The 26,058-nt window shown below is 44.2% G+C and overlaps 2 protein-coding genes across 2 annotated transcripts; both read right to left on the reverse strand.

Moving 5' to 3' along the window:
* Positions 1-127: 127 nt before the first annotated feature.
* LOC306825796 (nuclear factor 7, brain-like) lies at positions 128-2,182 on the reverse strand (the record flags this gene model as incomplete). Its single annotated transcript, XM_079346752.1, has 1 exon — positions 128-2,182. The coding sequence occupies exon 1, from the start codon at positions 1,559-1,561 to the stop codon at positions 128-130; it is 1,434 nt and encodes a 477-aa protein (XP_079202878.1). The 5' UTR covers positions 1,562-2,182.
* A 2,657-nt stretch (positions 2,183-4,839) lies between these two features.
* Positions 4,840-8,702, reverse strand: LOC306825948 (zona pellucida sperm-binding protein 3-like). Its single transcript, XM_079346942.1, has 9 exons — positions 8,523-8,702; positions 7,043-7,350; positions 6,604-6,722; positions 6,387-6,493; positions 6,075-6,252; positions 5,709-5,826; positions 5,554-5,636; positions 5,084-5,172; positions 4,840-4,951 (listed from the first exon to the last, which is right to left on the reverse strand). Exons 1-9 carry the CDS (start codon positions 8,650-8,652, stop codon positions 4,887-4,889), a joined length of 1,197 nt encoding a protein of 398 aa, XP_079203068.1. The 5' UTR covers positions 8,653-8,702; the 3' UTR covers positions 4,840-4,886.
* Positions 8,703-26,058: the final 17,356 nt, after the last annotated feature.

Below are 26,058 nucleotides of genomic sequence, written 5' to 3' on the forward strand. Positions count from 1 at the left end.
AAGTCACATAAACACCCATTCAAAAACAAAGCCTGTTTTTACAGCTTTACATTAGGTGTGTAGCTGACATCATTGACAGGCTACATTTTGGCAAAATGAAAGAAAATATCCAACATCTGTGAAAGAATCAAAGCTGAAGACTCAGATGAACATTATCGTCACCATCACCATGAGGCGTTTCTTCTTCTACTGTCACGGAGACCTTCCCCGGTAAGATCCTCAGCTGGTGTTCCCCTCCAGTTCTGACGTATGGAAACAGCTTTTCAGTGAAGGTGTGGTTGAAGGTGTGTATGTGTGTGTTAGTGGCGGGATCAGAGAAGGACAGCTCTCCTCTGTCGCAGTCCAGATTCACTCGGATCCTCTGGAGCTTCGTCTTCACCGACAGCGCGGTGTTTGAATGAGATGTGGACGACGCTTTGTATTCTTTGCAACTGAGCAGTATCGTCCATAATCCAGACTGTATGAAACTTTCCCTCTGAACAGACTCGATCACACCCAGAGACCAGTTTGTGTTGTCTCCAACCTCGACGTCCCAGCTGTGAGTCCCCGAGTCAAAGCCCTCAGAGCCCAGCACGGAGCAGAATAAACCGAACCTCTCCGGATTATCAGGAAGCTGCTGTCCGTCTCCTCCTCTCACACGGGTCAGATCTTCAGACAGAAGGAGTTTTGGATAAGCAGTGTTTGGATCCAGAATGACCGGACTGTAGGAGACCATGTCCTTCATCTTTTTCCAGATGTTGAAGCTCAGGTTGCCCAGGTGTTTGGCCAGGTCTATCAGAGCTCCTGAGGGCAGCTGTGGATCCTCCAGCAGGGGGCGCTGCTGCACTCTGTCGACCGCAGCCTTGTAGTTCTTCAGGAAGGAGACGTCTGCCGCTCTCAGCTCGTCCTCCGTGTCACTGACTGTGAGTGAGAGAGCTGCTATCTCTCCGCTCAGATTCTCTATCTCCTTCTTCATCCTCTGACTCTTCTGCTCCTCTTCCTCCCTCAGTGCACACAGCCTGGCCTCCTCTTCCTCTTCTAGAAACTGATGAAGCTTCTTAAACTGCTCCTTAATCTGCCTCTCGGTGTTTGCAGCCTGGACCAGAATGTGTTCTGCTGTCTCATCAAACTTGACTTTAACTTCTTTAAAATCCTTGAGCTTCTCCTTCAGGGGCTCCAGAGTTTCCTGCAGTTTCTTCTTGTGCTGTTGAGCAGCTTCGTCGATCGGTTTGTATCTGTGTTCGCTGTGTTTTTGTGAATCTCGGCAGACGACACACAGCGGCTTCTGATGGTCCAGACAGTAGAGTTTGAATTTCTCAGAGTGCTCACTGCACAGATCATCTGAAGCACTGTGATCTCTCTCCTGCACAAAAATCTCACACAGATTCTGTAAAGCCAAGTTGGGAGGTAATAACTGTGAATGTCTTCTCCTACAAACTGGACACTCCTTCTTCTCCTTCTCCTTCCACCAGCTCTGCAGACAGTCCACACAGAAGCTGTGGCTGCAGGTCAGGATGACAGGATCTTTGAAGATGTCATGGCAGACCGGACAGCACAGATATTCCTCCAACTTTGACGCCATGTTGCTGAGAGTCACGCAGCAGACGAACAAACTCCCAGTCAATTCAAGTTATTTATTTGTAGTCTTTTAAATTCCTTGTGCAGTTTTTAGGTTAAAGCGCAGGTAGTCCCAGTATCCTCGTATGTCCTCCTGCAACTGTCTCTGGTTTGGCTCTGAGGGTGAATGTCTATGTAAGTCCTTCAGTGCGTCTTGTCTCAGTGAGGCAGAATAACAAAACTTTGACCTGCAGGTTGTTTGAGTCCGGTTATGGATCTTTATTACTGCAGCTTATTGTGTCCAAGGTTCATCATTCAATACTTTGAGATCATTGGCGACTGACCAACACTAATATTTTTCTGGACAGGTGCCATATGTACAACTCTGGCGTTGTGTTTCATATGTGGAGTAGACCAGGAAAGGACCATGCAGATCATCACCTGTGGACCCCAGAAGGATTCTGATGTCACTTTCCTGCTGCTCCGTTATCATTTATGTTCAAGTTGGCTTAAATCACGAGCATCATCATTAGCAGGTTTGGGAACAAAAAAGCAATGTTCCCCCGATTTTTTTTCTTTTTAATTGTGTCAAATAATAAGCAAACCCAAAGATCGAATTAAAATGTAAATGATACAATTGCATTTTATTTGCAAAAAATTGCAAACGATGCATGTTTGATCTCAAAATTTTACTTTTCAGTGCTTTTCTATTCACATCATGAGCCCTGCATGTTAATCAGTATAAGGAGTTGAAAATTTAAAAAATCAATTAATCTTAATTTAATTTCGAGTCGAACAATCCACCATATTCTAAACAATTTAAAATCATTCCTTTAAATGCATCTCAGCATTCAAATCTATTTTCTCATAGTTTTATTCTATGCGAGCTATTTAGTGGAGCAAAAAAAAAAAAAAAAAATTTAATTGTATTGTTTTGGCCAAATCTTCATTTTCAAATTTGATTTTTCATTTGAATTCTGATCCCGAGTTGCTTCCAAAGACTCTCAGCAGCACAACAACACTGAGTGCTGTCACATGAGGGGCCTCTTGGGGAAGTTCTCTACTTATGCAAAAAGAAATCCCCAAAGTTTCACACAGCACTTGAACGCATCTTAAGCTGCTGCGTCCGCCGAGAGTGACGTCATCACGTCCTCTCCGCTGATCTTTCAGCTGGAGGAAAAACAGTTGCCGAAAACTGAAGTTTTGTGTGTTTAACTAAATACCTTCTGTATATTTATGAGTTTGTCACGTTAATCTACAAACGACCACGTCATATGACGTCACAGTTAACGTCTTATTCTCACATTTTTAGTTAAAAATGAAACAATTTTTAACTACCAATAAGTAAAATAACTTTATTATACACGGATGTTCATGTTATGAATTGCTTCACGGAACAAATAAATTGATGATTTGTGGGTGTTTGCAAGAAGAGCTGCTGTTGGTTTTCTTGCATCTCCTCCTCTGAGGCAGCAGGGGGCGCTGTGGCTGCATACACACCTGAGGAGTTTTAATCCACTGTTTTTTCGTGGGTATGAAGACTCCCAAACTCTGACATAGTTATTCATCTGAACTCAAGCTATTGAACTGCATCATATCAGTGATTTTATTCATCCTTTACTCACCCTTGGTGGTGTTTTTTTTATTTATTTTGTAGGTCTGCCGCCTTACAGACATTTTCTCTGATTACATTTAATTATTTTCTAACCTGAGGGGGACAGATGTTTTCAAACGATGACATAAAGAAGAAAAGACATGTTTCTTTTTTACTATGAAGCAGAAGCTTTTTAGAAGAATATATGTGACATGTTTTCAATGCTTGATCAAATACTCAACCTTTTAACTGTAACAATACAAAGTTATACAATCTTATTGAAAGACAAAGCAGGTTTGGAAACAAAAAAGAAATGTTCCTGAAAAACAATTTACTCTGACATCTTTTTTTTTTAATTAATCAAAAACGTTTCTATTGTTTATATTTAATATGTTAATTTAGATTTTAAGACTACACATGTAAATAATCAATCAGTGCAACAAATGCTAAGCGAAGCTTTTATTTAAAAAAAAAACAAAAAAACCTTGCTCTCGTTTAGCACCGGCGCTCCAGTAACTCTGAAGACTCTTTTATAGCCGTGGTTCTCAACTGGTGGGTCGGGACCCAAAAGTGGGTCGTATGAACGTGTGCAGGAGTTTGAGGTCTGAACTGTGCGACTTCTCATTCAATAAATCTGATTGGTTGCTATCAGACATTTGGGTCGGGACTCGTGGATGAGTTGGGACCGGACCAGTTAGGAACCACAGCTCTGTAAAAGTCACTCAGTGAAATAGGAAGTGGAAGGTTTCTTCCTGGAAACTTCACGCTCCCTACTTCCTGTCGTCAGACTAACACCCGCCTGTTTAGTTTTAGAGAATAAAATAACCGGTTTATCGTTGACCCTGTGACCTGAGTTTCAGGCCACACAGTCATCCCTCTCCTCCCCTGAGAGATGCAGCGTAGAGATGGATGAGTGTGACAGGAAGCTGCTCTCCGGCCCGTGATGGATGCAGCTGCCTCCGACACTCCCGACCGCAGTGAGGGAACAAGAAAGCTTCACGTGGAGGTCGGGGTTATATATAGAAAACAGATGAGGCCTTTTTTTTGCCCCGCCCTCTTCTGTGATGCATGATGACAGCCACTCCAGCTGCGTCCACTCAGGTGATGTCATCGAAAATGGACGATGGGGGAAGTGGCAGAGCAGATGTCCCAGCATGGCGTCCGGACACCACCGAGTGGAGTGAGCTCCACTCCACAAGGAGCAGAGAGGTCTGAGGTGTTTGGAAACACTTCCTGTCTTTTAGCTCCTCCTCTTTCCTGTGACGTCAAGTTTCTGTGCGCTGCAGCACGTGTAAACAAATGTTTTTATTCAAACTGACTTTAGTCAGAGTTTCTCCAGCCAGCCTTTTCGTACATTTCCACAGAAAGTCTGAGAGCCAACGGGAAAAGACAATCAGGAGGATTCAGCTGGAGTGAGTGGGAGGTGGTGTGTGTGTCCTCCCACACACACTGCTGCATGAGCTTATCTGCTGGCCTTATAGCATCATGTAGTGGACTCATTTTCTGCCTCATACACATTGGTCTGACAAGGCTCCTCCCCGTGCTGCATGTGTGGACCACCACGAGGTGGATTTCAGGGGCCTGAAACTCTTTAAACGTGTGAAACCTTTGTGATGTCATGACAGTGAACTTCCCTTTAAAATCAGAACTTCGATTAGTTTGTTTCCTCTGATTGAAACTTTTTAGACAGCCACACAAAAACAACTGGATCAGGAAAAGACTCTCTGGTTTATTATCGTTTGTAGCACATTCATTTTCACTGCAGAAGTTTGTTCCCCACTTTGATTGGACCGACGGCCGTCTCCTGCTGCCACAGAAAACCTGCAACATGGAAACATGAAACATCTTTAGACGACATTAAAACTTTTCTGACTGTTGAGTCTTTGAGTGAAAACTCAAAACACTGTTAAATTTAAAAAAAAAAAAAAATCAGCTGCACACTCTTTTTCTTACCGGTTTGTGCCGGTTGTCTCTGGTCTCCTGCTCCACAGTCTGTATCGCAGCAGGCGCACAGCTCATGTCTGCCAGCCGCCTCCCGCCACCTGTCAATTAAAAGCTCGGCTTCAAAGGCTGAAAGATAACGCCTCTTTGAATTCTAATCTCAATTTCAAGTCATTGTTGCCACATTTGATGTTTTATCATTTCCAAGAATAAAAATTAAATCTGGAGAAATTCCCCGATGACTTTAAACAGCTGAACCGTGAAATAAAAGTAAACTACAAAATACTACAAGACAACTATGATTCTTCATTTCCTCTGTTGATATTTACCAAAATAAAAGCTTTTAAAGTGATTACGGTTCCTCCTCCCTTCATATTTGAGCATTAATGAAATTTGTCGTTGTGACACCTTTGGCTTAATTTAGTGACGTTTAAGGAAAGGATCAAAAGCCCAGTTTCCACCAGGGACTTTTAGTGTTTTACCCGTTGGAGAAGGAGCAGGCCTTGTTTGTTGCACCGACAGCTGCAGACGCTGCTGTGGCTCTCACATTGCAGGTGATGTAAATCTAAGAACGAGATGCAGAGTTACATTTTACAGTAACTCAAAGTGACGGGTGGGAAACTGGTTAAGGACTCACCGTGCCGCTGTGGTCCTGCTGGAACCTGAACGCCTCCAACTGAAACTGCAGCCTGTCGTCCTGAGTCCGAGGAAGGAACTGAGAGTTGGAGCCGGTTAGCTGGCTGTCAAACAGGCACCTGAACGCAACACAAAGAGCTGAGAGACAAATCACACTCGACCAAAAAAACAGACACTCAGAATGTGCCTGAACACATCACAGATCAGAGAAGACACCCGAATGCAACACGAGCAAATGTCCTTAAGAGAAAAAAAACAAACTGAAAAGTATTGCATGAACCCAAAAATTGAGGACTCCAAGACAAGTCCCTGAATGCAACACAGGACCATTCAGACTGCAGGTCGGTGTTTGACTTAGTTAACTGACCCGCTGTTTCCAAGGAAGGCGTATCGAGGGACCGTGTCGATGTTGGGGACGATGGTGGCCACGCAGCTGTCGACGAACACTCTGAGAGGAGCGTGATGAAACTGTTTGACCGACACTTCGAACTTCATCATGTCTCCCAGCAGGAATTCAGAGGACGGGCGAGAGAACTGCCAATCATCTGAGAGGCGGGAAGAAAAACACCTTAAATAAACCAATAAATGTCGAGGCGATGAAGGGAAAAGAAAAATCTGTTGTAAAAACATCCGACTTCAACGCTTACTTTCCATCATGAATGAGTAGGAACAAACTCACCAGTCATGAGTCTGAAGGAGAAGTAGAGGTTTTCCTCTGAAGCTTTGCTGTCGAGGAACGGATTCCAGGTCGGCTTAAACGAGCTGCTGCTGCTCACGTCGTTTTTCCTGGAAATAAACAAAACAAATTTCATTGACTGAAGAGGAAAAACCTTTCAATGAAATGATGCCAATAGATAAATTCAGCAGTTCTGGTTCCGAGTGTGCAAAAATCGGACCTCTGGTAGTGACACTGCACGCCGACTGACACGTCCCCGGTCTGGACGATCCGAGCGTCTCCCAGAGGAGTGGGGACGTAATTCAGCGTGAAGGCGTAGATGAACGAGTCCTCGGTAATCTGAAAGTTTAAAAACGCACCAATGCAAGTTAAGCCAACACCCCCATTGATAATAACGCCTGCCTCCTCCTTTGCAACAGAAGGAATCACAGCGAGCTGCAATACCAGGTTTGGCCACCATGCAGAACTGGATTTAACAGTTTGTGCACTTCCTGGTTCTTTGGCTTCACTTTAAGCAGTTGATGCATCGTCCACATTTTTATACCGTTCATACTTAGACACCATACGAGTTTATGAAAATCAACTTCCTCATCAGCAAGTTTATTTTCTCAAAGAAAGCTATAAGTGGCCTTGATGGGTCGGCCATGTTGTTTTCTCACCAGCAGCTGGCTCCCACAGCCGTGCAGCTCCGACTCAAAGATCATGACCTGAGCTGCAGCGTCCTCCCCCGTGGCCGGACAACCTCCCAGCGTGACGTCTGACGTCAGGACGGGTTTCCCGATGCCCAGCAGGTCTTTTTTGGCCTCCACACGGATAGAGCTCTCCCCGCAGAAGGCGCTCACGCTGTCGGCTGCCGTCGGAGCCTTCAGCTCGAACTCTGGAGGGAAGTGAGGCTCGTCCTCCGGGGGCGGAGTTGGAAACCTCCAAGACAAGGGCTCATGGAAGGACTGCTTCTCCTGTTGGACATCTAGGGACAAGAGTTGGGAGATTAAGCTGTCAGTTAAAAGTCGAGACAACAGCTCACTCAATGTGGTCGGAAAAAAAGTATGGAGACAATTTTGAGGCTCATGAAGTCTGCAGCTCTCACTGAACTTAAAGTGGGTGTTATCTGCACACCAGCCACAAGGGGCAGTGATGAGACCAGTACACTTAGATAAAAAGGACCAAGTATTAAAATACAAATTGGATTGTTCATATGAATTTTCATAAATGCACTCATCTTGGTAATGTTTTTTTATTTTCAAATCAGTCGACCATCTTAGGTCTTTAAGCTCTGTGCAGCTGGTATCGTGTAAGACAGCGTTGTGCAGGTCTCGTCTTGTAACGGACAGCATTTCTACTTTGTCTTGTCCCGGACAAGGTGGAGTCTAGATATAAAAGCAAAAAAATCACGCTTCTCAAAAGTCATTATTTTGATTGGAAGGAAAACGCCCCTTACTAAAAAAACACTTCAATTCACATGTGATTTGATTTGCCACAGTGACACCTGTTACACACAAGGTGAGGATTTTTCAGCGAGTTAGTTAAAGTCTTGATCTTGACTCGATCTCTAAACGTCTCCGGTCTTGGCACACGCCGGTCTCAGGTATGTCCTGGTCCTGGCCAGTGTGGTCTTGACTAAAACACTCTGAAGACGCCTCATAGCAGAGAGCTGAAGCCGGAGAGGAGCCGAGAGCGTGTGGAGAGCCGAAAAGAAAACCCGACTTGCCGAGGCTGAAGAAATGCGTTTGACATTTACAAGTCAAGGCAACGTCTCCGTTCTTTCTTCGACGTGGAAAAGGAATTTAAAGTCGGCAAAAAACTTGAAAAGTCTGTTGTCTAACCTCAACGGATGTTGTTGGATGACGTTTCATGATTTCATTTACAGCAGAAACACGCCGACCAATCACCCTTCACAAAATGTCTTCAAACTTTTTGAGCCTGTCGTCGACCAGAGGAGGGATTCCTTCTCTCCTGAACATGTTCTGAATGTTTGACAGTCTGCTTTAAATCCTTTTAACAACTCTTACGTCACACAGGGTTTCTTGAATCACACAAATCAGATGATCCATCTCTGAACAAGGAAAGTTTCCCCGTTAAAGTTTAAGCTTAAACAAGCACAAAGTAAAGATCTGATCCATGTCACAGAGACACGTGTACCTGCTGGTTTCTGGTCTCTGGGCCTTCCTCGAGTCCCGCCTCCAGCCTGGTTCCAGGGATGATGCTGAGCAGCTGAAAAGCCAAACAGCAGACAAAGAACAAAGTGAACGTACAGCATCATGTTGAACATGAGTTTCTTTTCCTGTTAACTCTCTTACAAGTGACTCTGTTTGGCGCTGCAGGTGGTTTTATAAGGGTGTAAATGTGGCTCCGCCCACCGTCTGATTGACCTCATGGAGCTCCAGCCGTGCCTCGTTCACCTGCACAGACCTGCTGAGGACTCACATGAGCTCCAATCAAGCCCTCGCACAACTTCACCTGTAAACACAAGCTGACAGAGACAGCGGACTCGTGAAGGCAGGTTGAGGGGAAACCGGTTAAAAAATGCAGAAGAAGACGCTTCATGAATAAATCAACAAATTAAAAAACATTTGAGAAATTTCATACTCAGAAAAAAACTGTATGAAAAAAATATGAACAAGAATGAAAATCAACTTTCTCAGCAGATTCAAGTCAAAAAATAAAACAATGCAAAAAGTCAATTTCATGGGACTTGGAATGATCTCTACGTGGGCGCTCTCTGACCGCCATGAATGAAGCGCGCCCACACAGCGGGGGAGGCAGATCAAAGCCGTGGCACAGACCCTGCATCCGGACTTATCCTGGATCAGCTGGGCTCAGAACCTGAGACCGGAGCGTGGGCTCCAACCAGACAGGAAATGATCAGCTCTGCTGTTTGTTTCTGGCCTGTAAATATTTCAAGTCCTACAGAAGTGTAATTCTTTGAGGACGGTTATAAAAGTCCGTCAGTATTTCAGATGTGCTACAGAGGTCTAATTAAGACTGTACATCACACGTTTCATCACAACATTAAACTGACTCTTTGGACAACAATACTATTTTTTCTTAAATAGAGAGTCAGTAAAAATAATACTGGACCTCTGCACGTGTGTGGGTTCTGCAGAGAGCCCGTCCTCTGACTGGATTTCACTGTTTTGTTTTAATTTGATCGGGAGCACAGACTGTAAATATGAACGGCCTGAGTCACGTCACCCGTCTCTTCCTGCAGGAGACTCGTCAGCAGGAGCCGCCATGTTGAGTTACACCGCGCCAATCATGTCAGCTACACGCCTAACTGTGGACACACGCATCATTTATAAAAACAAAATGGAGACGTCCATGTGCCCATTTCGTTTTTTGTTTCAGGTGTTAAACATGTTTCTGTAAAAACAGCTTTTTCACCTGTGGTTGTTTGTGACTTCTTGTTTTTCCTGCAGCCTGCCTCTAGTGGACACTCGCGGAACTGCAGGACTTTATTGGCTTCATTTTTCACCCCACAGTTTGCTGCTTTGTGGGGTGCTGCGTGGTGTGTTTTCCTCCAGCCAGTGACAGTGTGTAGATGACTTTGGGAGTGGATGCAATCAAACATATGAATATGACGGATGTAGAAGCTACAGGGAGAGAAAAATATAATCACAGTGAGGCGAATGAAGCACTGAAACGCCACCCAGCAGGATGAACGCAGTGAAGCAGTGAAGCTGAGACGCACTTCTTGCACGATGACCTTACAGGAGACCTGCTGAACGTTTCTGTGTCTGAAAGTTTTCGTTCTGTCGCTTTAAAACCGTGTTCATGTTTTTGTGTGCTTCACATCTCAGTCTTTCTGGATGATCTCTTCAAGGCTTTCACTGAGAATAATGAAAATATACTGGACCAACATACAACAGGAACGGTGTGTGTGTGTGTGTGTGTGACCTTCCCTGGACTAATGATTTACACAGAGGACAGGGGGGATGAGGAGTGGGCAGCCTGTTTGTCTGCCTCTAATGATTCATAAACAATTTGAGCAGAATGAAGTCCATCAGGACCTTCATTAGTCTGTGATACACACACACACACACACACACACACACACACACACACACACACACACACACTTTTTAATAACTGGACTTTGGAGAGGAAAACACTAAAGAAGCCGAGTGATTAAGGAAGCTTTAGAATCAGACATGACAGTTTCTCTCACCTCAGTCACTTTTCAAAATAAAATACCACAAATAATATTATTTATTTAAAGATATTTATGTATAAATCTTCCAACATCCAAAACAGGAGACTCTTTAACACACTTCTGTCTGCTGCAGCACCTCAGCTAAAATTTCATTTCTCTTTCTTCATTTCACTCCCAGACAAAGAATTCCTCTTCATTCTTCTTCGGTCACTTTTATTGAAAGTTTTTCAAATGAAGTAAATAAAAAGTCAGGCCATGCTCAGCAGGCCCCTCCCCCTGACCCCAGGGGGAGGGGCTCCGGTTTCTTGTGTTTAATAAGAAGTTAAGTGTAGAAATGTTTGGTGAAGAAAATGTCCTCGCTTGTGTGTGTGTGTAAGTGTGTGTGTGTGTAATTGTGTGTGTTAGCTTAAGTGTTAGCGCTGGTTCCTCTTATTTCCTGTATAAACTGCAGCAGCCTCCTGAGGCTGTTAGCGCCTCACCTTCACTGATATTAATGAGCTCTCTCCGCTCATTTCCTTTATTTATTAACTGCTAACAGCCAGAGGTGTGTGTGTGTGTGTGTGTGTGTGTGTGTGTGTGTGGGGAGGGTTCAGCCGTTTAATGTCGTGTTATTTTTACGCAGACGTGGCTGTTTTGTGTAATTTTTTTACTTATTTTTTTTTTTTGTTTCTGGGAAACGAAGCAGTTTGTTAATGATGTTGATGGCAGCAAGTTTTCCGTTCGACCTTGATGAAGGAGGAGAGACTTTTTAGATGACAAAACTCTGCTGAGACGACAACATTTAACACAACACACACACACACACACACACACACACACACACACACACACACACAAGATGGGGTTCTTGACCACGGTGCCTGACACTGTCGCACGCCCATGACGAGTTCTTGAAGATATTTTGAGTCACGTGATCGACCTGCTCGTCTCTGTGTGGACTCTAAACTTCCTCTCCAGCACACGCGGAGGACAAGAAAGGCAAATGTCTTTATTTTTAACGTGTGCACAGATCGTGTGTGGAGGTCGCAGCTCATCGAGGTCAAAGGTCATCGGAAGACAAGTGAGCGCTGTTATCGAATCTGCTGAGCGCCGCACTTCCTGTTGGACCTCTGACCTTGAACATCACATCCCATAATCACATTCCCGCTCCGACCTTGATGCTGTGAGACTTGAACAGTCACACTGAGTCAAACATACGGCATGAACTAAAGCTCTTTAAAACAGCAGCACTTTTAAAAACCTTTCGTTCTGATGGTTAACTATGATCCGATGATATGAAACTCTTTGAATAGCAGAAATCAAAGGTTTCAATATATTGATGAGTGATGAAAGACGTCCAGACATATTTTTATGAGATCCTCCCTGTAAGCTGCAGAGGTTCTGACATGTCTGGGACAAACGGCTCAGGACAGGCAGATGGAAGGAGACAGGAAGTCCAGGAGGACGAGCAGGGTGTTTAGCCTCTCTCCCTCTCTCGCTCTCTCTCTCTCTCTTTCTGTCGACTCTGCAGCGCTCAGCTCTTCACTCTCCAACAACGACTCCTTCAGGAGCTCCGAGGAGTCAAAACATGTTTCAGCTCGGCTTTATTATTCACGTCTGGAACAAACAGGCCTGACACTGGGAGAGAGAGAGAGAGAGAGAGAGAGAGAGAGAGAGAGAGAGAGAGAGAGAGAGAGAGAGAGAGAGAGAGAGCGAGGGCCTCAGCGGACTGTGAGCATTTCTCATGAAATGTTAAATGACCTTGTTGGAGTAATCTGAGCTTCAGTGTCTGAGGGTTTGATTAAACAATGTCCACAAAAACATACGAAAATAATAATGCAGGTTTTTCTTGTTTATTAAATCATCTTTGATGAATCATTTTCATTTAAAGGAGCAATGTGTGACTTTTTGATCCCGTAGATGTCTCCTCCCCCCACGTGCATGAAACTGTTAAACTATGAGTTAAATCTTATTTATTCAATCATGATTAACTGTAAATATGTTTAAATATGTTTCTTTGTGATTTTGCACTTCCTCATTGTCTTCATTTTTCAAGACTGTTTGGTAAAAACAAACCATGAGAGACCAAAAAAAACTAAAGTAATGTCAAAATAGATCATTGAAAGCGTCACATGATTACACGTTGGGATTTCAAGGAGCAAGTTAAATAACGTGCAGAGCGTCAAGTTCATACTGCATGATCAGAGCTGAATGCTGCACGGAGGCCCTGCTCAGGGGCACCAGACCAGTCGGGGGCCCCCAATGGCTGACAAACTTTAAACCACAGCATCGCCTCAAAATGTGCTAATTTTGCAGGGACAGAAAACCCCCCTAAAGGGGCCCCATCTGACAGAACTCAAGCACTGTGAAATGAATAATGGATGCTGGTCGGAGGGGCCCCCAATGAATGTTTGCATAGGGCCCCAACAGACCCTAGAGGCGCCCCTGATTCGGCACCAGCACCCTGAACTGGTCAAGAGTTCAGACTCAGACCAGAAGGGGGGCATGCAGAGGACCCGCTGATCCAAATCCCACAAGCATGTTTTCATTACACGCTATAGTTTGTATGATGTCATGTACCAGAACAGATGCTGGTTGTTACATGTGCTCGGCCCATATCGGCCAGTACTGGATGAATGACTCACTGGTCTGACTGTAGCTGAACCCTTGATTATTACTCAGGAATATGAATGACACTGTGGGCATTTAAGGATAACTTCTACATCAGAGTATAAAAACATGAGGGTTTTTTTTTTTTTTTTTTTTTAGCTATAAAAAGTTTCTAATTGCAGATATTAATTTGGGGGAAAGGTGTGTTTACTTGTCTCACTCCTGAGAGAGCGTGTCGGCTCAGATCTCCTCGTCGCTCCGACTTTGTGTTAATCAAACACAGAATCAAAGCTTCCCCTGAGAGCAGCCAATCACAATCAGGATTCATTAAAACTGGATCATAATTACTGGACTCTGATGCAAACACTGCAGAGTGACAGGACAGTTTAAAAAAAAAAAACTCCCAGAAAACCTCATTCTGCTTTGGAGAGGAGGGAGGGAGCCCTTTAATGTTTGTTATTTACGTTTTAATGATGTCGGGTTTTTACTCCCTGAGTGTTGTCTGTCAGGCTTCACTCGTCACGTCACACTCTGTCCTCCTGCCTTAACTCATTAACCTGCACGTGTGTTTATGTTTGTGCCGATGATATGGTGTCATCCACCTCGAGGCAGAGCGATAACTGCGGATAATGACACTGATAATCACATCACAGTGGAAAAAGGGCGGCTGAGCTGAATCTTCAGATTGTGTGTTTGCGTGTTTGGGGAGCAGGTGTCTTATCTTTTCTGTCCATGGCCTGTCTTGTTTCAGTTTCAGCAGTCTTCGGGGGGGTTTAGTCAGGACCTGGACTCCAGTCAGCGTTGATCTTCTTTGTGGGTCTTTGTTCTCGGCTGTAAGACGATAAGACAGAGCTGCTCTCAGAGGGGCGAATGTGTGTGTGTGTGTGTGTGTGTGTGTCCTGTTCGCAGGTTTTATGCTTCACAGTCTGAAAGCTGTTGATTGTGTAGCCGCCTTATAACCCAATAATACCCAACTGCAGCCGCGGGTACCGTACAAGCGACGCCCCCTACAAACCACGCCCACCCATGGGTCTGGGTCTGGATTAGGGCGAGGGTCAGATTGGATCAGGGGGGTGGATGGGGTGTATTTCAGGGGGCGTGGTTTGTTAGTGGCTGCAGCTTCTCTTAAAACCACCTCTCTTCTCTGGTCCAAACAAATCCGGACCCTTCAGGACCAGAATCCAAAGTTCAACACAGTTTCTTTCATGTCTGATGATGACAGAGGAAGAGAACTTGACCTGATGTCGGACCTTTAAAAAGATCTGATGACATCATAAATAAAGTTGTGTCTTTTAGAAATGTTGACGAGTAAATAAAAAATGCTCAGAGATCAAAAAAATAATAAAATAAACTTTTGGTTATTTTGAGGCGCTTAAAAAAATGAAAAAAACTAGCGTTGAAGTACTCGCAATCGGACTTGATCTCAAGACCGGTCTTGAGACCACTTTCTGAAGGTCTCGGTCCTTCTCGCCCTTCTCGTTTCAAACTCGGCAGACTCTGGATTTGAAATCAAGACAGGTCAAGAGAATGATAGATAGACAGATAGATAGATAGATAGAAACTTTATTGATCCCGAGGGAAATTCAATGCCTCTTTGTAAAAGAAAGAATGAGCTGAAGAGTTTTATCCCCCCCGGAACGGACTGACCTCTTTTATCCGTCGGCTCCCTGTTTCCTGTCTTCATCATGATGTGTGTTTGTCTTCAGAAGAAAAGAAGCTGCATCCTCATTAAACAGTCAAGTTCAACCTGTCCGGTGTAAATCAATCACTTTTCAAAGTTTTTCTAATCAAAAGGCAGCGTGTGAAGAAACTCGACAGTTGATGCATCAAGAACCTGAGCAGAGCGAAACTTCTTCAGGCGATTCCTTAAACTTTAAACATCTTTCACCCTGCAGGCTGAACTCCTCGCTCTGTCTCTCTGAATGAAATGAAACCAGGATGAACATCAATTTCATAATGAAACACGCTGTAATTGAGGGCGTAGCTCATTACGCCACATTAGTCTGATATAAATAGTGAGCTATTAGCACTAATTTATTAGAAATCTGCCTCTTATTAAAGAGCTTGAACCCTCATTATCTGCAGAGCCTAAACCGAGAAACAATCTGACACTCACCAGGAGACACATCGGACTCTTCCTGGTCTCTCTCACCTGACAGGATGAAGCTGTGATCCAACGTGCAAAGCTTTATTTTCTGTCGGATATTTACAGGATACCAAGCGGGTAAATATGCAGCGTTTATCCAAGCTAACGATGCTGGTCGTAGACGTCCATGCATGCATGCATGGTGACACACTGGAAGTGAGTGTTTCACAGCCTCATTGGATATCTGGCAGAGCGTTACATACATGTAAGCAACACCAGGCTAAAGGGAGAGTACACTTTTTTTAAGTGCTTAAATTTAAGCTGTAACACGTGAGAGGACCCTTCATCACGTTCTCTCCACTGTGACGACACCGAGGCATCTGAGGACAGACGATTCTTTTATCATCACAGAGTCCACTTTGTCTCGTTTTAAACACTGGTAGGTGAATCTCTGAGGAACCTTTCACATATTTCCCCCGCAAGAGAAAAAAGAACCATCTTCTCTTCCCTGAAGGACGTCAGGGTCAAATCATGAATATTAAACTTTGAAGGTCACGTTTTATGCAGAATAAACTTCCCTGTGTTCCTCTCACTCTAACATGTGAGACACATGTTAGAGTGAGAGGAACACGGGGAAGACAGACTAGAGACTAGTCTGTCTCCAAACCCCGCAATGATGAGAAAAGTCCATCCTCTCCGTCTTCTGCCTGCTGCCGTTTGGAGATGTTCCCTTTATGACATCACAAAGGGCAGTAGCCCCTCCCCCAGGTGGGTGTTTATTTCTGCCCTCTGAAATAAAGATAATCTTTTCAGATTTTCCTGTGGTGCAAGATGTTTGTTGTGACGATCCGATCTCCTGTTGTGGAGTCCAGAGGACAGCCGAGCACACACTCTGTAAACTGAGACACGGACTAATCGATCGGGAAGCAAGCTGCCAATCACAATCTCCCATTGAAACAAACCATGTTCACACCTCATCCATGTCTTCATCCGTATTGTTTAATTTTTTACTTCATGCATTTCCAGTTAAAGAGGTCTTGCTCTGGGGCATCTCCAGCAACCAGCTCCCCAAAATTTCAGATCTGATCTGCATGGAATTTGAACCGGCAACCCCAAGTACAGAACATTTACAAGAACATTTTCCTGCACGTGAGAACAACAAACACAAACCAGGTCAGCGTGTGAGAGGAGTCTGTATAAAAGCAGTGGAGGATGAATATTTTTCACGGGCAGGTAGATATCCTCGGATAAATCCAGCCTCTGGAAACAAGAGATTTCATGTCACACTGTAGTTGTAGATGATGTTTCGTTCTGGGCGATAGCAGACAGCTGTTCGTTTCTGACATCGACACTCCTGTTTTCATTTCTCCAGGGCTTGATTTTCTTCTCCGTGGTGGGTTTTTTTTGAGCCCAGACTCCTCATCCGTCATCAGCTCCACCTGCGTCAGAACAATAATATCCCTGCCAGGTGTGATGGACAGCTAAGGCGAGGCGGTGACAGCGGCCTGGTGTCCAGACACAGATTGAAGGTGGAGACATTTCCATCAGGGAGTCTGTTCACAAGGACGTCTGAGCTGCCTGGAGACGCCGCGTCCTCCACCCGCAATAAAACACCTCCGCCCTCCAAACGTTTCTTCAAGGCCTCGGCCGTGATTGCGGCGCTCGTTCTGTCAGAGGGAAACCGTCGAGATTCGTCCACGCGCTGATTTATTGGATCAAAGAGTTTCTCTTCCACTATAAAATGTAACGGCGCCTGGTGACAGCAAAAACATCCGACTTCTCCTCAACAAGTTCAGAGCTTTAAAAATATCCTACAATCTTCTTTTTGTTAAGACCCACATAAAGAGTTTAAACTTTAGATAAATAAATACAATCTTTAGATCCAGTGAAACCTTCTTTGTGGAACACTGACGTGACCTTTGACCTACGTTAATTCTCTTCTTCTTCTTTCTTTTTTCCTAAGATGATTTGTTGTTCGTTGTTGAATGTTTTCACGTAACGTTGATGGAAAATACGAGTTTGTATCGGGTTTTATTTTGAAATGGACCGGCTGCTCTGTGTGTTTTACTTGTCTGACTTCCTGTCGGGGTTGCCATATTCTATCCAGCGTCCCTGCAGCGTATTCTATCAGATATAGACGAGCAGTGTATTTGCAATGGAGCGGAGTGTAACAGCGCTGGTGGAAACACAAGGATTGACCAGAGTGACAGCGGTGGTAGCAGCGGTGGCGGCGGCGGCGTCCTGATCAAAGCAACATGGAGTGTGTACAGCCTCTTTACACAAGAGCGTGAAAACTCCTCACTTGGTCACCAGCGCCACATTTTGGGGGTTCAAATCCGACCTCGACCCTTCGCTCTCTCTCCTCCCAACATCCCCTGTCTCTCTTCAGCTTTCCTCTCCAATGAAGGCGAAAATATCCCAAAAACAAACGTCTTCCAACTTGTGAAACAACATCGGAAAACTTGAGGAGAAAAGCCGCTTTAGAAACGTTAACAAACATAAGTCAGGTGAATGAATGTCACACACGAGCGTCCAAACCCTCAAACTGTCCATCAGTGTCCATTATTCAGAACATTTCCCATGATGCCCTCTGTGTGACCGCTGACACACAGGCCGTGTGCTATACCTTTTAGCACACATGCTAGGAATATTTCTTAATTAAATGACTGAAGCCAGCGAGCATAATTAGTCTGCAGTCTTAATAACATTCTGGTGTCCTTCATTGGAGGGACAAAGTGAGCACACAGATCTTCACCTGGCTGTGTGTGACAGAGCACACACACACACACACACACACACACACACACATTGGCTGTCTCTGTCTGCTGAAGTAATGAGCTCATTCCAGTTGACAGGCTCACCTCAGACTCTCTGATTTCATAATAAATCCATCGATCCGTCAGCTGACTGGACTCAGACTCCGTCTGTGTGCTCAAAGTTCAACAAAACTTTGGGAGTCGCCGATTCATCCTCCAGCAACACCATCAGCTTTATGAACAAGCGAGAGCTACACAGTTAAACATGCACAGATTAGGAGTGTAGCCGCAGCTTTTTGACCTCTTCCAGCACCGTGGGAGGTTGTGCCACAAAATCCAGTTCTGCTTCCTCTGAGGTTTTTTTTTTTTTTTTCTTCAAATCTGGCCAATTAGTAAACTGAACGTGCGGAGAATTTAAATCAGAAAAGTAACTTTTGCTTTTCCACAATCGACCAAAAGAAGTCCAGATGAAATGAATGCGGAGCAACGTAAGGAAGTCGAGTGTTTTTATAGAACAGACGTCACAAAGTGCTTCACAATAAAGGACCGAGCTGAGACGTCAATGTCTCCTCGACTTCGAACAGCCTGGACGATCACTGAGGACAAGCTCTGCCACTCAACTCCTTTCCGTGGGAATCTGTCCAACACACTTATTGGCACATATTAAAGAAACGATCCATCAGCAGCTGAGCAGGTTTATAAATCTCTGAAACATAACGAGACAAACACGCTGATAAAGAAAAGGTTTTAAGAAAATAAAACAAGTCTGTCTCCAAATGTCAACTTGGTCTAAACCTTCAACCTCTCTTGTTGTTCTTAAGTCTAACATGGTGTTTTGTTTCATTGAGAGTCTGACTGTTTAAAACCATTTGATTATTGTTTCTCTTTGAATAAAATCAGTCTGTACTCAAAGTAATCCATCCTCGACCCAGTCTATCTTGAGTTATCTTCGTCCAACTTGGTCTAAAACCAGGTTTTATATTCAAGTAAACCCAGTATAACCCAGTTTGTTCCCAGTCTATCCTTGGTAAACACAGTCCAAGCTAAATCTGCTTTCATCTACCTAAACCCAGTATCAGATGATTTTAATGTATAGCGAGAATAATCCCAATCTAAATTCAGGTTTAAGTCAAACTAATCCCAGCATGGTTTCTACCAAGTCCTACTCATCTGGACTAAATCCAGCATGAGATCCAAAGCCTGTCTCACCTGTCTGAATGCATCATTAACCGATGTGATTCAGCTTTAACCCAGTCCATGCTAAACCTGATATAGACAGTTGTTAGCATGTGGATGTTTCCTTCACCTACCTTTAATAATGATCTCGAGTCTGGCGGTTGAATCTTATTTTGGGAATGAGCCTCTGCGGCCTCTTCAGATCTGATGTGGATTTTTCTCTCGGGTTCATAAGAAGACGTGCCGGGGGAAAGTCATGAAAACAGAGAGATGATGAGAAAAGTGGCTCCTGTGAATCGATACGCGACCCATCAGCGAGGCTCTTCCATCACGCTATGACTTATCGACCAGCGCTGCGGCGGGACCCTCAAGACATCTGCGGCTGTAATTGAGCTCCGGAGGGTTCATGGGAGTCTGTGCTTGGCATCCTCAGTGGGGCCTCCACCAATCAGGTCCGAGTCATCCCACCCAGTCGCTGAATAAAAGAGAGAGAGAGAGAGAGAGAGATACTTACCTGAGTCACAGCAAACAGAATCACTACAGGTCTGTGTTTGTGGGAAATAAAAAAAAGGTTTTCTGTTTGATTGTAGCATCAGAAGGACTCGTGCTGGAAGGAAGATATTTCAAAGGGTCTGGTTTATGTTTTCGCCTTCAATAGATGGGTCAGCTGAAGAGAGACAGGAAGTGCTGGGAGGACAGAGTGGGGGATCACATGCAGCAAAGGGTCACGGGCGGATTCCAACCTGTGGCCTCTGCAACAAGGACTATAGCTTCTGTACATGGGGCGAGCAACAAAACCGCTAGTCTATCCAACCCCCCCCAAAAAATCTAATTTTATTGAACATATCTTGTGATGTTCTTTATCTGCTTCTGTTAGAAATTATTCACCAATTGAAAAAACCCTAAGTCTCTCTTCTGCCTCCGAGCAAAAACATACAAACCTTAAAAAAATAATTGCTTTAAAAACGTCTCGTTATAAAAAATAAATAAATAATCAACTCAATATTAGCCTTTATAATTTATGCTAAGCTAACTCTCGGCCACAGGGTAAAAAAAAAACTACATTTTTTACACTAAAATATCTATGTTGAATAAAAAAGTATGTTATGAATTTTTTTGAGCACTTACATAAACTTAATTTTTCTAACAGCAAAGTCAGAGAAACCCACCTGTCTGTGGTTATTGTGGTCAGAGTCACCATGACAGACACGTAACAACTTTCATGTCACATCTGGTGTTTCCACGGCAACAATAAACATTTCGTGTCCGTCATGGCGGCCGCCTCAAAAGACACAGACCGTACTACAACCATCCTATTAAGGATTTCTCCGGCTTTCATATCGTTGCCGTGGAAACACCCGATGCTATGCCTTAAGCTCGCCGCATAAAGAGGCGTGAGATGCTACAGAAAGCTGTCGTTCTGTCAGGTGTTTGAGCTGCTGAGATAAAATAAAAAAAACATCACGTGAACTCGGATACGTCAGCTCGTCACAACACATATTCTCTTCCTCAGGTCGGTTTCACCCGGTCGTCACGACGACGGTCAACTCTGCAGTTTGTTTTCATCGGGGGCGGAGTAACAGAGAGACTCACTCCCGTGATTCCCCGTCACAGAGGAATTTAAATACTCTGCATTTTAAGACAAAAACATTATCTAAATCCACGGATGGTTTATTTATTTACTCGGCATTAATTCTTACAGACTCATGTCCACCATTTAATTATTACTGATAATCACTTTTATTACAGAAACTACAATCTGTGATTCTGACCACCTCCTCTCTTTGACACCGAGGTTTTACAGTCTGCTGTTGAACATCTTATGCTGGTTATTAAACTGTGGTGCATTTTAGTGCCTGCTGGGACAAACGCCCGCTGCGGCAGAGACTCATAAATCCCTGAACAGCAGTCGTATTAATGCGCCCTCCATAAAAGTGATGTGTTTCCTGCTCCTGACTGGGCCACGACCACCGTAAATATCTGCAGCCGCTGTCGGCTGATCGCTTCATCTGAGGCGCTGACGACGGAGAGCGAGGGGGGGAAACGCCTGCACGCCACGAGGTATCAGGTTCACTGCTGAGATGATGTTTGATCATTTCTTTATTGTGTGGCTTTATGAACAAAGCACAAATACTTTTAGAGAGAGATTTGAGGTCTGCATTAAATTTAAGTTTAGATGGTGTATTTTTTTAACAACCTGTTTGTGTTCGAGGAGAAATCTTAGGAAGGTCGATGTTGAAAGGCAGGGATTGAAATTTCCTCCAGAATTCCCTTTTCTTCTCGTCATATTTGATCCCAAAGTAGAAATCCCTGTTTTCTCTCTCTGTAGAATTCATTTGTTTTGATGGTGACAGTGATGAACATTTGGATTATGATCTGCAAAGATTAAAAAAAAAATGTTGGTATGAGAAAAGAAGCAGACGTCTGTTTTTTTTGGTTTCAAAGAATGAAAAAGCTGAAGTAAAAACATTCACACAGCTTTCTCTAAAGTCAAAGAAAATTCTTGAATCTCTTGTTTAAAGTTTTTTTTTATCAGCTCGGCGTTGATTTCACTGAGTGGATCTGACGCAGAGTTTCCTTCAAAGCAACAACTTTATTGATTCGGCTCTTTTTAAGACACAAAGTTTACAAGGTGATTTAATGAAAATAAAAATGACAACAAAGACGAAAAGAACACGCCGCGTGTCTCGTTAGTTTTGAACAAGATCGATTTTGAGTTCTCAGAGCGCTTGTTGAAGTTCTCGATCTCTAAAGCTTTTTTTTTTGTGTGTCGACATGACGACTGGACGGACTCCTGAATAATCAAGACCAACACTTTTAGCATTTCTCATTCCCACAAAGAAACTGAAAAACAACCTGAAACTCCTGCAGACACATGTAAAAGCTGCCCTTGGGCAAGGCACCAAGTTGCTCCAACATGTGAATGCTTATGAACGGCATTAGTTTAGACTGATGGACACATCTGCCAGCAGTTTATGAATGTGATGTAAAAGCTTTGATGACTCAATCAATCATCAATGAATATTTCTTCTTATAGCATCAATTCATTGAAGTGTTATCTCAAGCTGCTTTACAGAAGAGCAGGTTATTTACTGCTACATGACAAAGACTCAGGAAGGGATCGGAGGAGATGAACACATAATGAAAAGCACAAGCCGAGGGTGATTCTGACACTGGGACATGTTTGCAGCAGGTTAGTTTCATATTTGTGCATTTGCACAATCCACATGAAGCCCGCCGATCGATTCAAACACATCTGCTGCCGTCTCCAGCAGAGCAGAGTGGTGAAGACGGTGATAATCCTCCTGACAGCGCAGTCTGTGTCTGAGTCCACACAGCCAGACTAAACAACATCACGGCCGTGTTATTGACGGTAAACGCGTTAGTTCGGCTCGCTGTGGATCCGATTCAGACAGCTGTGTGTGTCCAATGTGCTCCGCGAGGAGCGAAGTGGATTAACTCAAATCTAAAAAAAACCCAAAAAACGTTCCTGAAAAGTTTCCCTCTAAAGTGAAAGTGTTGAGATTGGTGCTGTAATAAGATATCAGGATGAATGTCAGCGTGGATTATCCGCCTCAGGAGGCTTGATCCCTCTCTGCTCTGTCGAGGTGCGTGGAGGCCTCAGAGCGGCGTGCCACACTCGCGGCTCGCCACGCTCGCGGCTCGCCACGCTGCCCTCGTGGATCTGATTTAAAGCAAAGTGAACAACGTGCCGACTCCTGTTCCTGCGTCTGTCATGGTTTGGTTTGTATTCCAGTGTTTTGAGTTCTCTCGTGTTAGCTCTTGTGTGTTTCTCAGTTCAGTCTGAAGTGTTTGCTGTTTCTAAGTTGAACTTCTGGTCTTCAGTGTTGTCTGGTTCCCCTCCTGATTGTCCTCACCTGTCTGATTAGTCTCACCTGTGTCTGATTACTTCTGTCTATTTCCTCTCTGTGTTTTCTCACCCTGTTGTCGGCTCATTGCGTGAGATGTTGGATGTTTCCCTGTTGAATTACCTTGTTTTGCTCCTTGTGTGTTTTTTTTAGTGGATTTATTATTTAAGTTTTTGTTTTGCACTTTATTAAATAAATCGTTGGTTTTCTGCACATTGGTCCTCCTCCCTGTTTGCTACCCGGTACTCGTGACAGCGTCATTGTTTGGTTTTGAACATGGAGCGGGTCATTCACCGTATCTGAAGTTTTCCCTTTAATTTGTTCTCGAAGAATAAAACAACTACGCTGGATACGTGACGGTTTTCTAAACTACAGAAGTGTTTGCACCTGTGTTCTTGATTGGATGAATGCCATGTGCTTGGAAATGTGAAGCGCCTTTAATTAGCTTGGAAATATGTCCCTTTAGCGGCCCGTCTGTCTACGGCATGAAGCTAACGAGCGTGTGTTTGGACTGTGTTACCACGGTGACGCCCGACTGACTAAACTGTGCTTGGTTGTTCTCTCAAAGTCTCAGAAATCCTGCAGCTATAGGAGGACGTGGGACAGGAGAAAAAAGTGAGAATGTGTTTGATAAGGCAAATTTTTCATCCATCATGTTCTGACTGAATCAGATTACAGAGGAAATATTAAAAGAGTGAAAAATGTTTCGTTTCAGAAATAGATTTCAATGACTGTAATGAGCAGATATTAGGATCAGGGCACATCTGCTGCATGAGACTCAAATAGCTCCAGTCTTTAATAACTCCCAACACCAGCGAGCAACGTTACATGAAAGTGCTGCTGCACATGAAGGAAGCGCTCAATCCAAAGAACTGAGGATTACTTAAAAAACAAACAAACATGTTCCTAATGATTATTATGATGCTGCTTTCCTGTCTGTCACTGTTAAGGGCCCGCTCGGGGGTCGCAGGGTTCTGGAGCCGTCGTTAGTGGAGAGGCAGGGATGCACCAGCCACACTCACGTTCACACCTGTCATTAAGAGTCACCGATGAAACGAACCAGCCTGTGTTCGGACTGTGGGAGGAAGCCGGAGAGAAGCCACACATGCACGGGGAGAACTGTCCGATTGGGAATTCGAACCTGGAACCTGCTCGCTATGAGTCAACAGCACTTCATCTACACCACCGTCCCAGCCTAAAAGTTATAATATTTGCAATCTTAAGTAAAACATGAAAACAATCCTTAATGAGTGGACATACAGAGGTGCTGCTTCTCTATGGGCAAGGCAGGGAACTGCTTGGGGCCCCCGGCCTGTAAGGGGCCCCAAAGGGCTGACAAACCTAAAGCAGCAGTAGCTTTTTTTTTTTTTGCAATGACAGGAGGAAACCTCCCTGATAGGGCCCCGTTTGACAGTACTCACTCATGTGTGAAGCACGGGAGTCACGTCTGTCGAGGAGGGGAAAAGGAAGAGAGCATCGTAACACTGGCAGACTCACATCTGTGTGTATATCCACCGATGGATGTTTGTGTCCTGATGTTGGTGCGTGCACGCAGCCAAAGACTGAACAGAGGAGAGAAAAGGGACGCGGTTCTGAAATGTACCCACAATGCATTGAGGATTACGGCTGATCGAGGCTGCACAAACATCGCAAAACTCATCTTTAATGTTTTTTGCACTGTGTGATTTTCTTCCGCTCTCCTGCTTTGCTGCTGTAACACTGTAAATGTCTCCGATATCTTATAAGGCCGACCTGTGGGCTTCATTAAAAAGCTTCATTGTGTGTTTATTATATGTTTAGAAAGTTCAGTGAGATTTAAGTTTGTGAGTCTCTGAGTTCAAACGAAGACTTAAAAAAGTTTTCTTTGAGCAGCATCTGTCCTGCTGCTGCTGCACAGATGTCGGTTTTATGTAGTGGAGACGCACGTCCTTTAAACTCATGTCTAAGCGCTTCCCTCCGTCTCGTCTGATCAAACTTAATATCCGGGGTTCATTTTAAACACGATTCAGACGATCGACTCCGGCGCCGTTCAGTGTTTGAACAGACGATTACGTCAAAGACGCGGAGCAAGCTCGTGGTCAATGACGTGAAGCTGATCGCCGTCAGACAATCAGCGTGAAGAGGACGCAGCTGTGAGAAGAGTCGTAAAGGAAACGTTGGAATCTGAATCTGTTACTCGTCCACACTGATGCAACAGATGCCAGAGGCTGACGTAAAGCACATCTCGCCACCGGTTCATTCAAACGTGAGGAGAGCCAACGTGGCGGCTACCGAGATGCAGCAGCTCAGTCCGTGTAGGGATTTGACTTGGGAAGCAGAGGGTTGCTGGTTCGACTCCCGTGTGTTGCACGATTCACAGAGTGTAAAAACACAATATCCCTTCGGTGATCAATAAAGTAAATCTTCATCTTTATCTCAACTCCGGTTAAAAAAACAACCCAGGACGTTTTTTTCGTTCTGAATAAAGAAACACGCTAACACAGAGCTGCACAGTTTGTTCATGCATGTTGTTAGCATGTTTCTACGTGCTTTCATGGGTATTCCTTTGCTTTTGTTTCCTTTGTCGTGTAATGTCTTCCTCTTTGATGATGATGTGTAGATGATGAAGGAATCGCAGCTGACACTGACTTGCTTGTATGAGAAGAAGTTTATTTAAAAAGTCGAGAAAAACAGCATCGATCCAGGTTAGCCGTGGTACCTGGGAGAGTCACCAGCCAATCAGGATTCCTCTCGAACACAGAAACAGACTGGTGTTCATACAACAACAGCAAAAACATCCACGTCCTTATTTGGACGTTAGGTCGACAAATGTCATGTTTTCCTGCATCGTGTCCTCCTCGTGTTTCTTCACGGGATGGGGATGACTTCCTTATCTCCTCCTCGTGTTTCCTCAGGGTCACCATCTGCTTTACTCAGACTTAGACCCTATCAATACCCTATCAATACCAACATTTTATCCTTTGCATTGCTCAGTAATGAGCCCTAATAAACCTCTTCAGATTCTTTAATGTTAAACCAAGCTCTTCTTCAAAGTTCACATTCACATAAT

The sequence above is a fragment of the Symphodus melops genome (assembly GCF_947650265.1).
Source record: "Symphodus melops genome assembly, chromosome: 6".
Taxonomy (NCBI): Eukaryota; Metazoa; Chordata; class Actinopteri; order Labriformes; family Labridae; genus Symphodus; species Symphodus melops.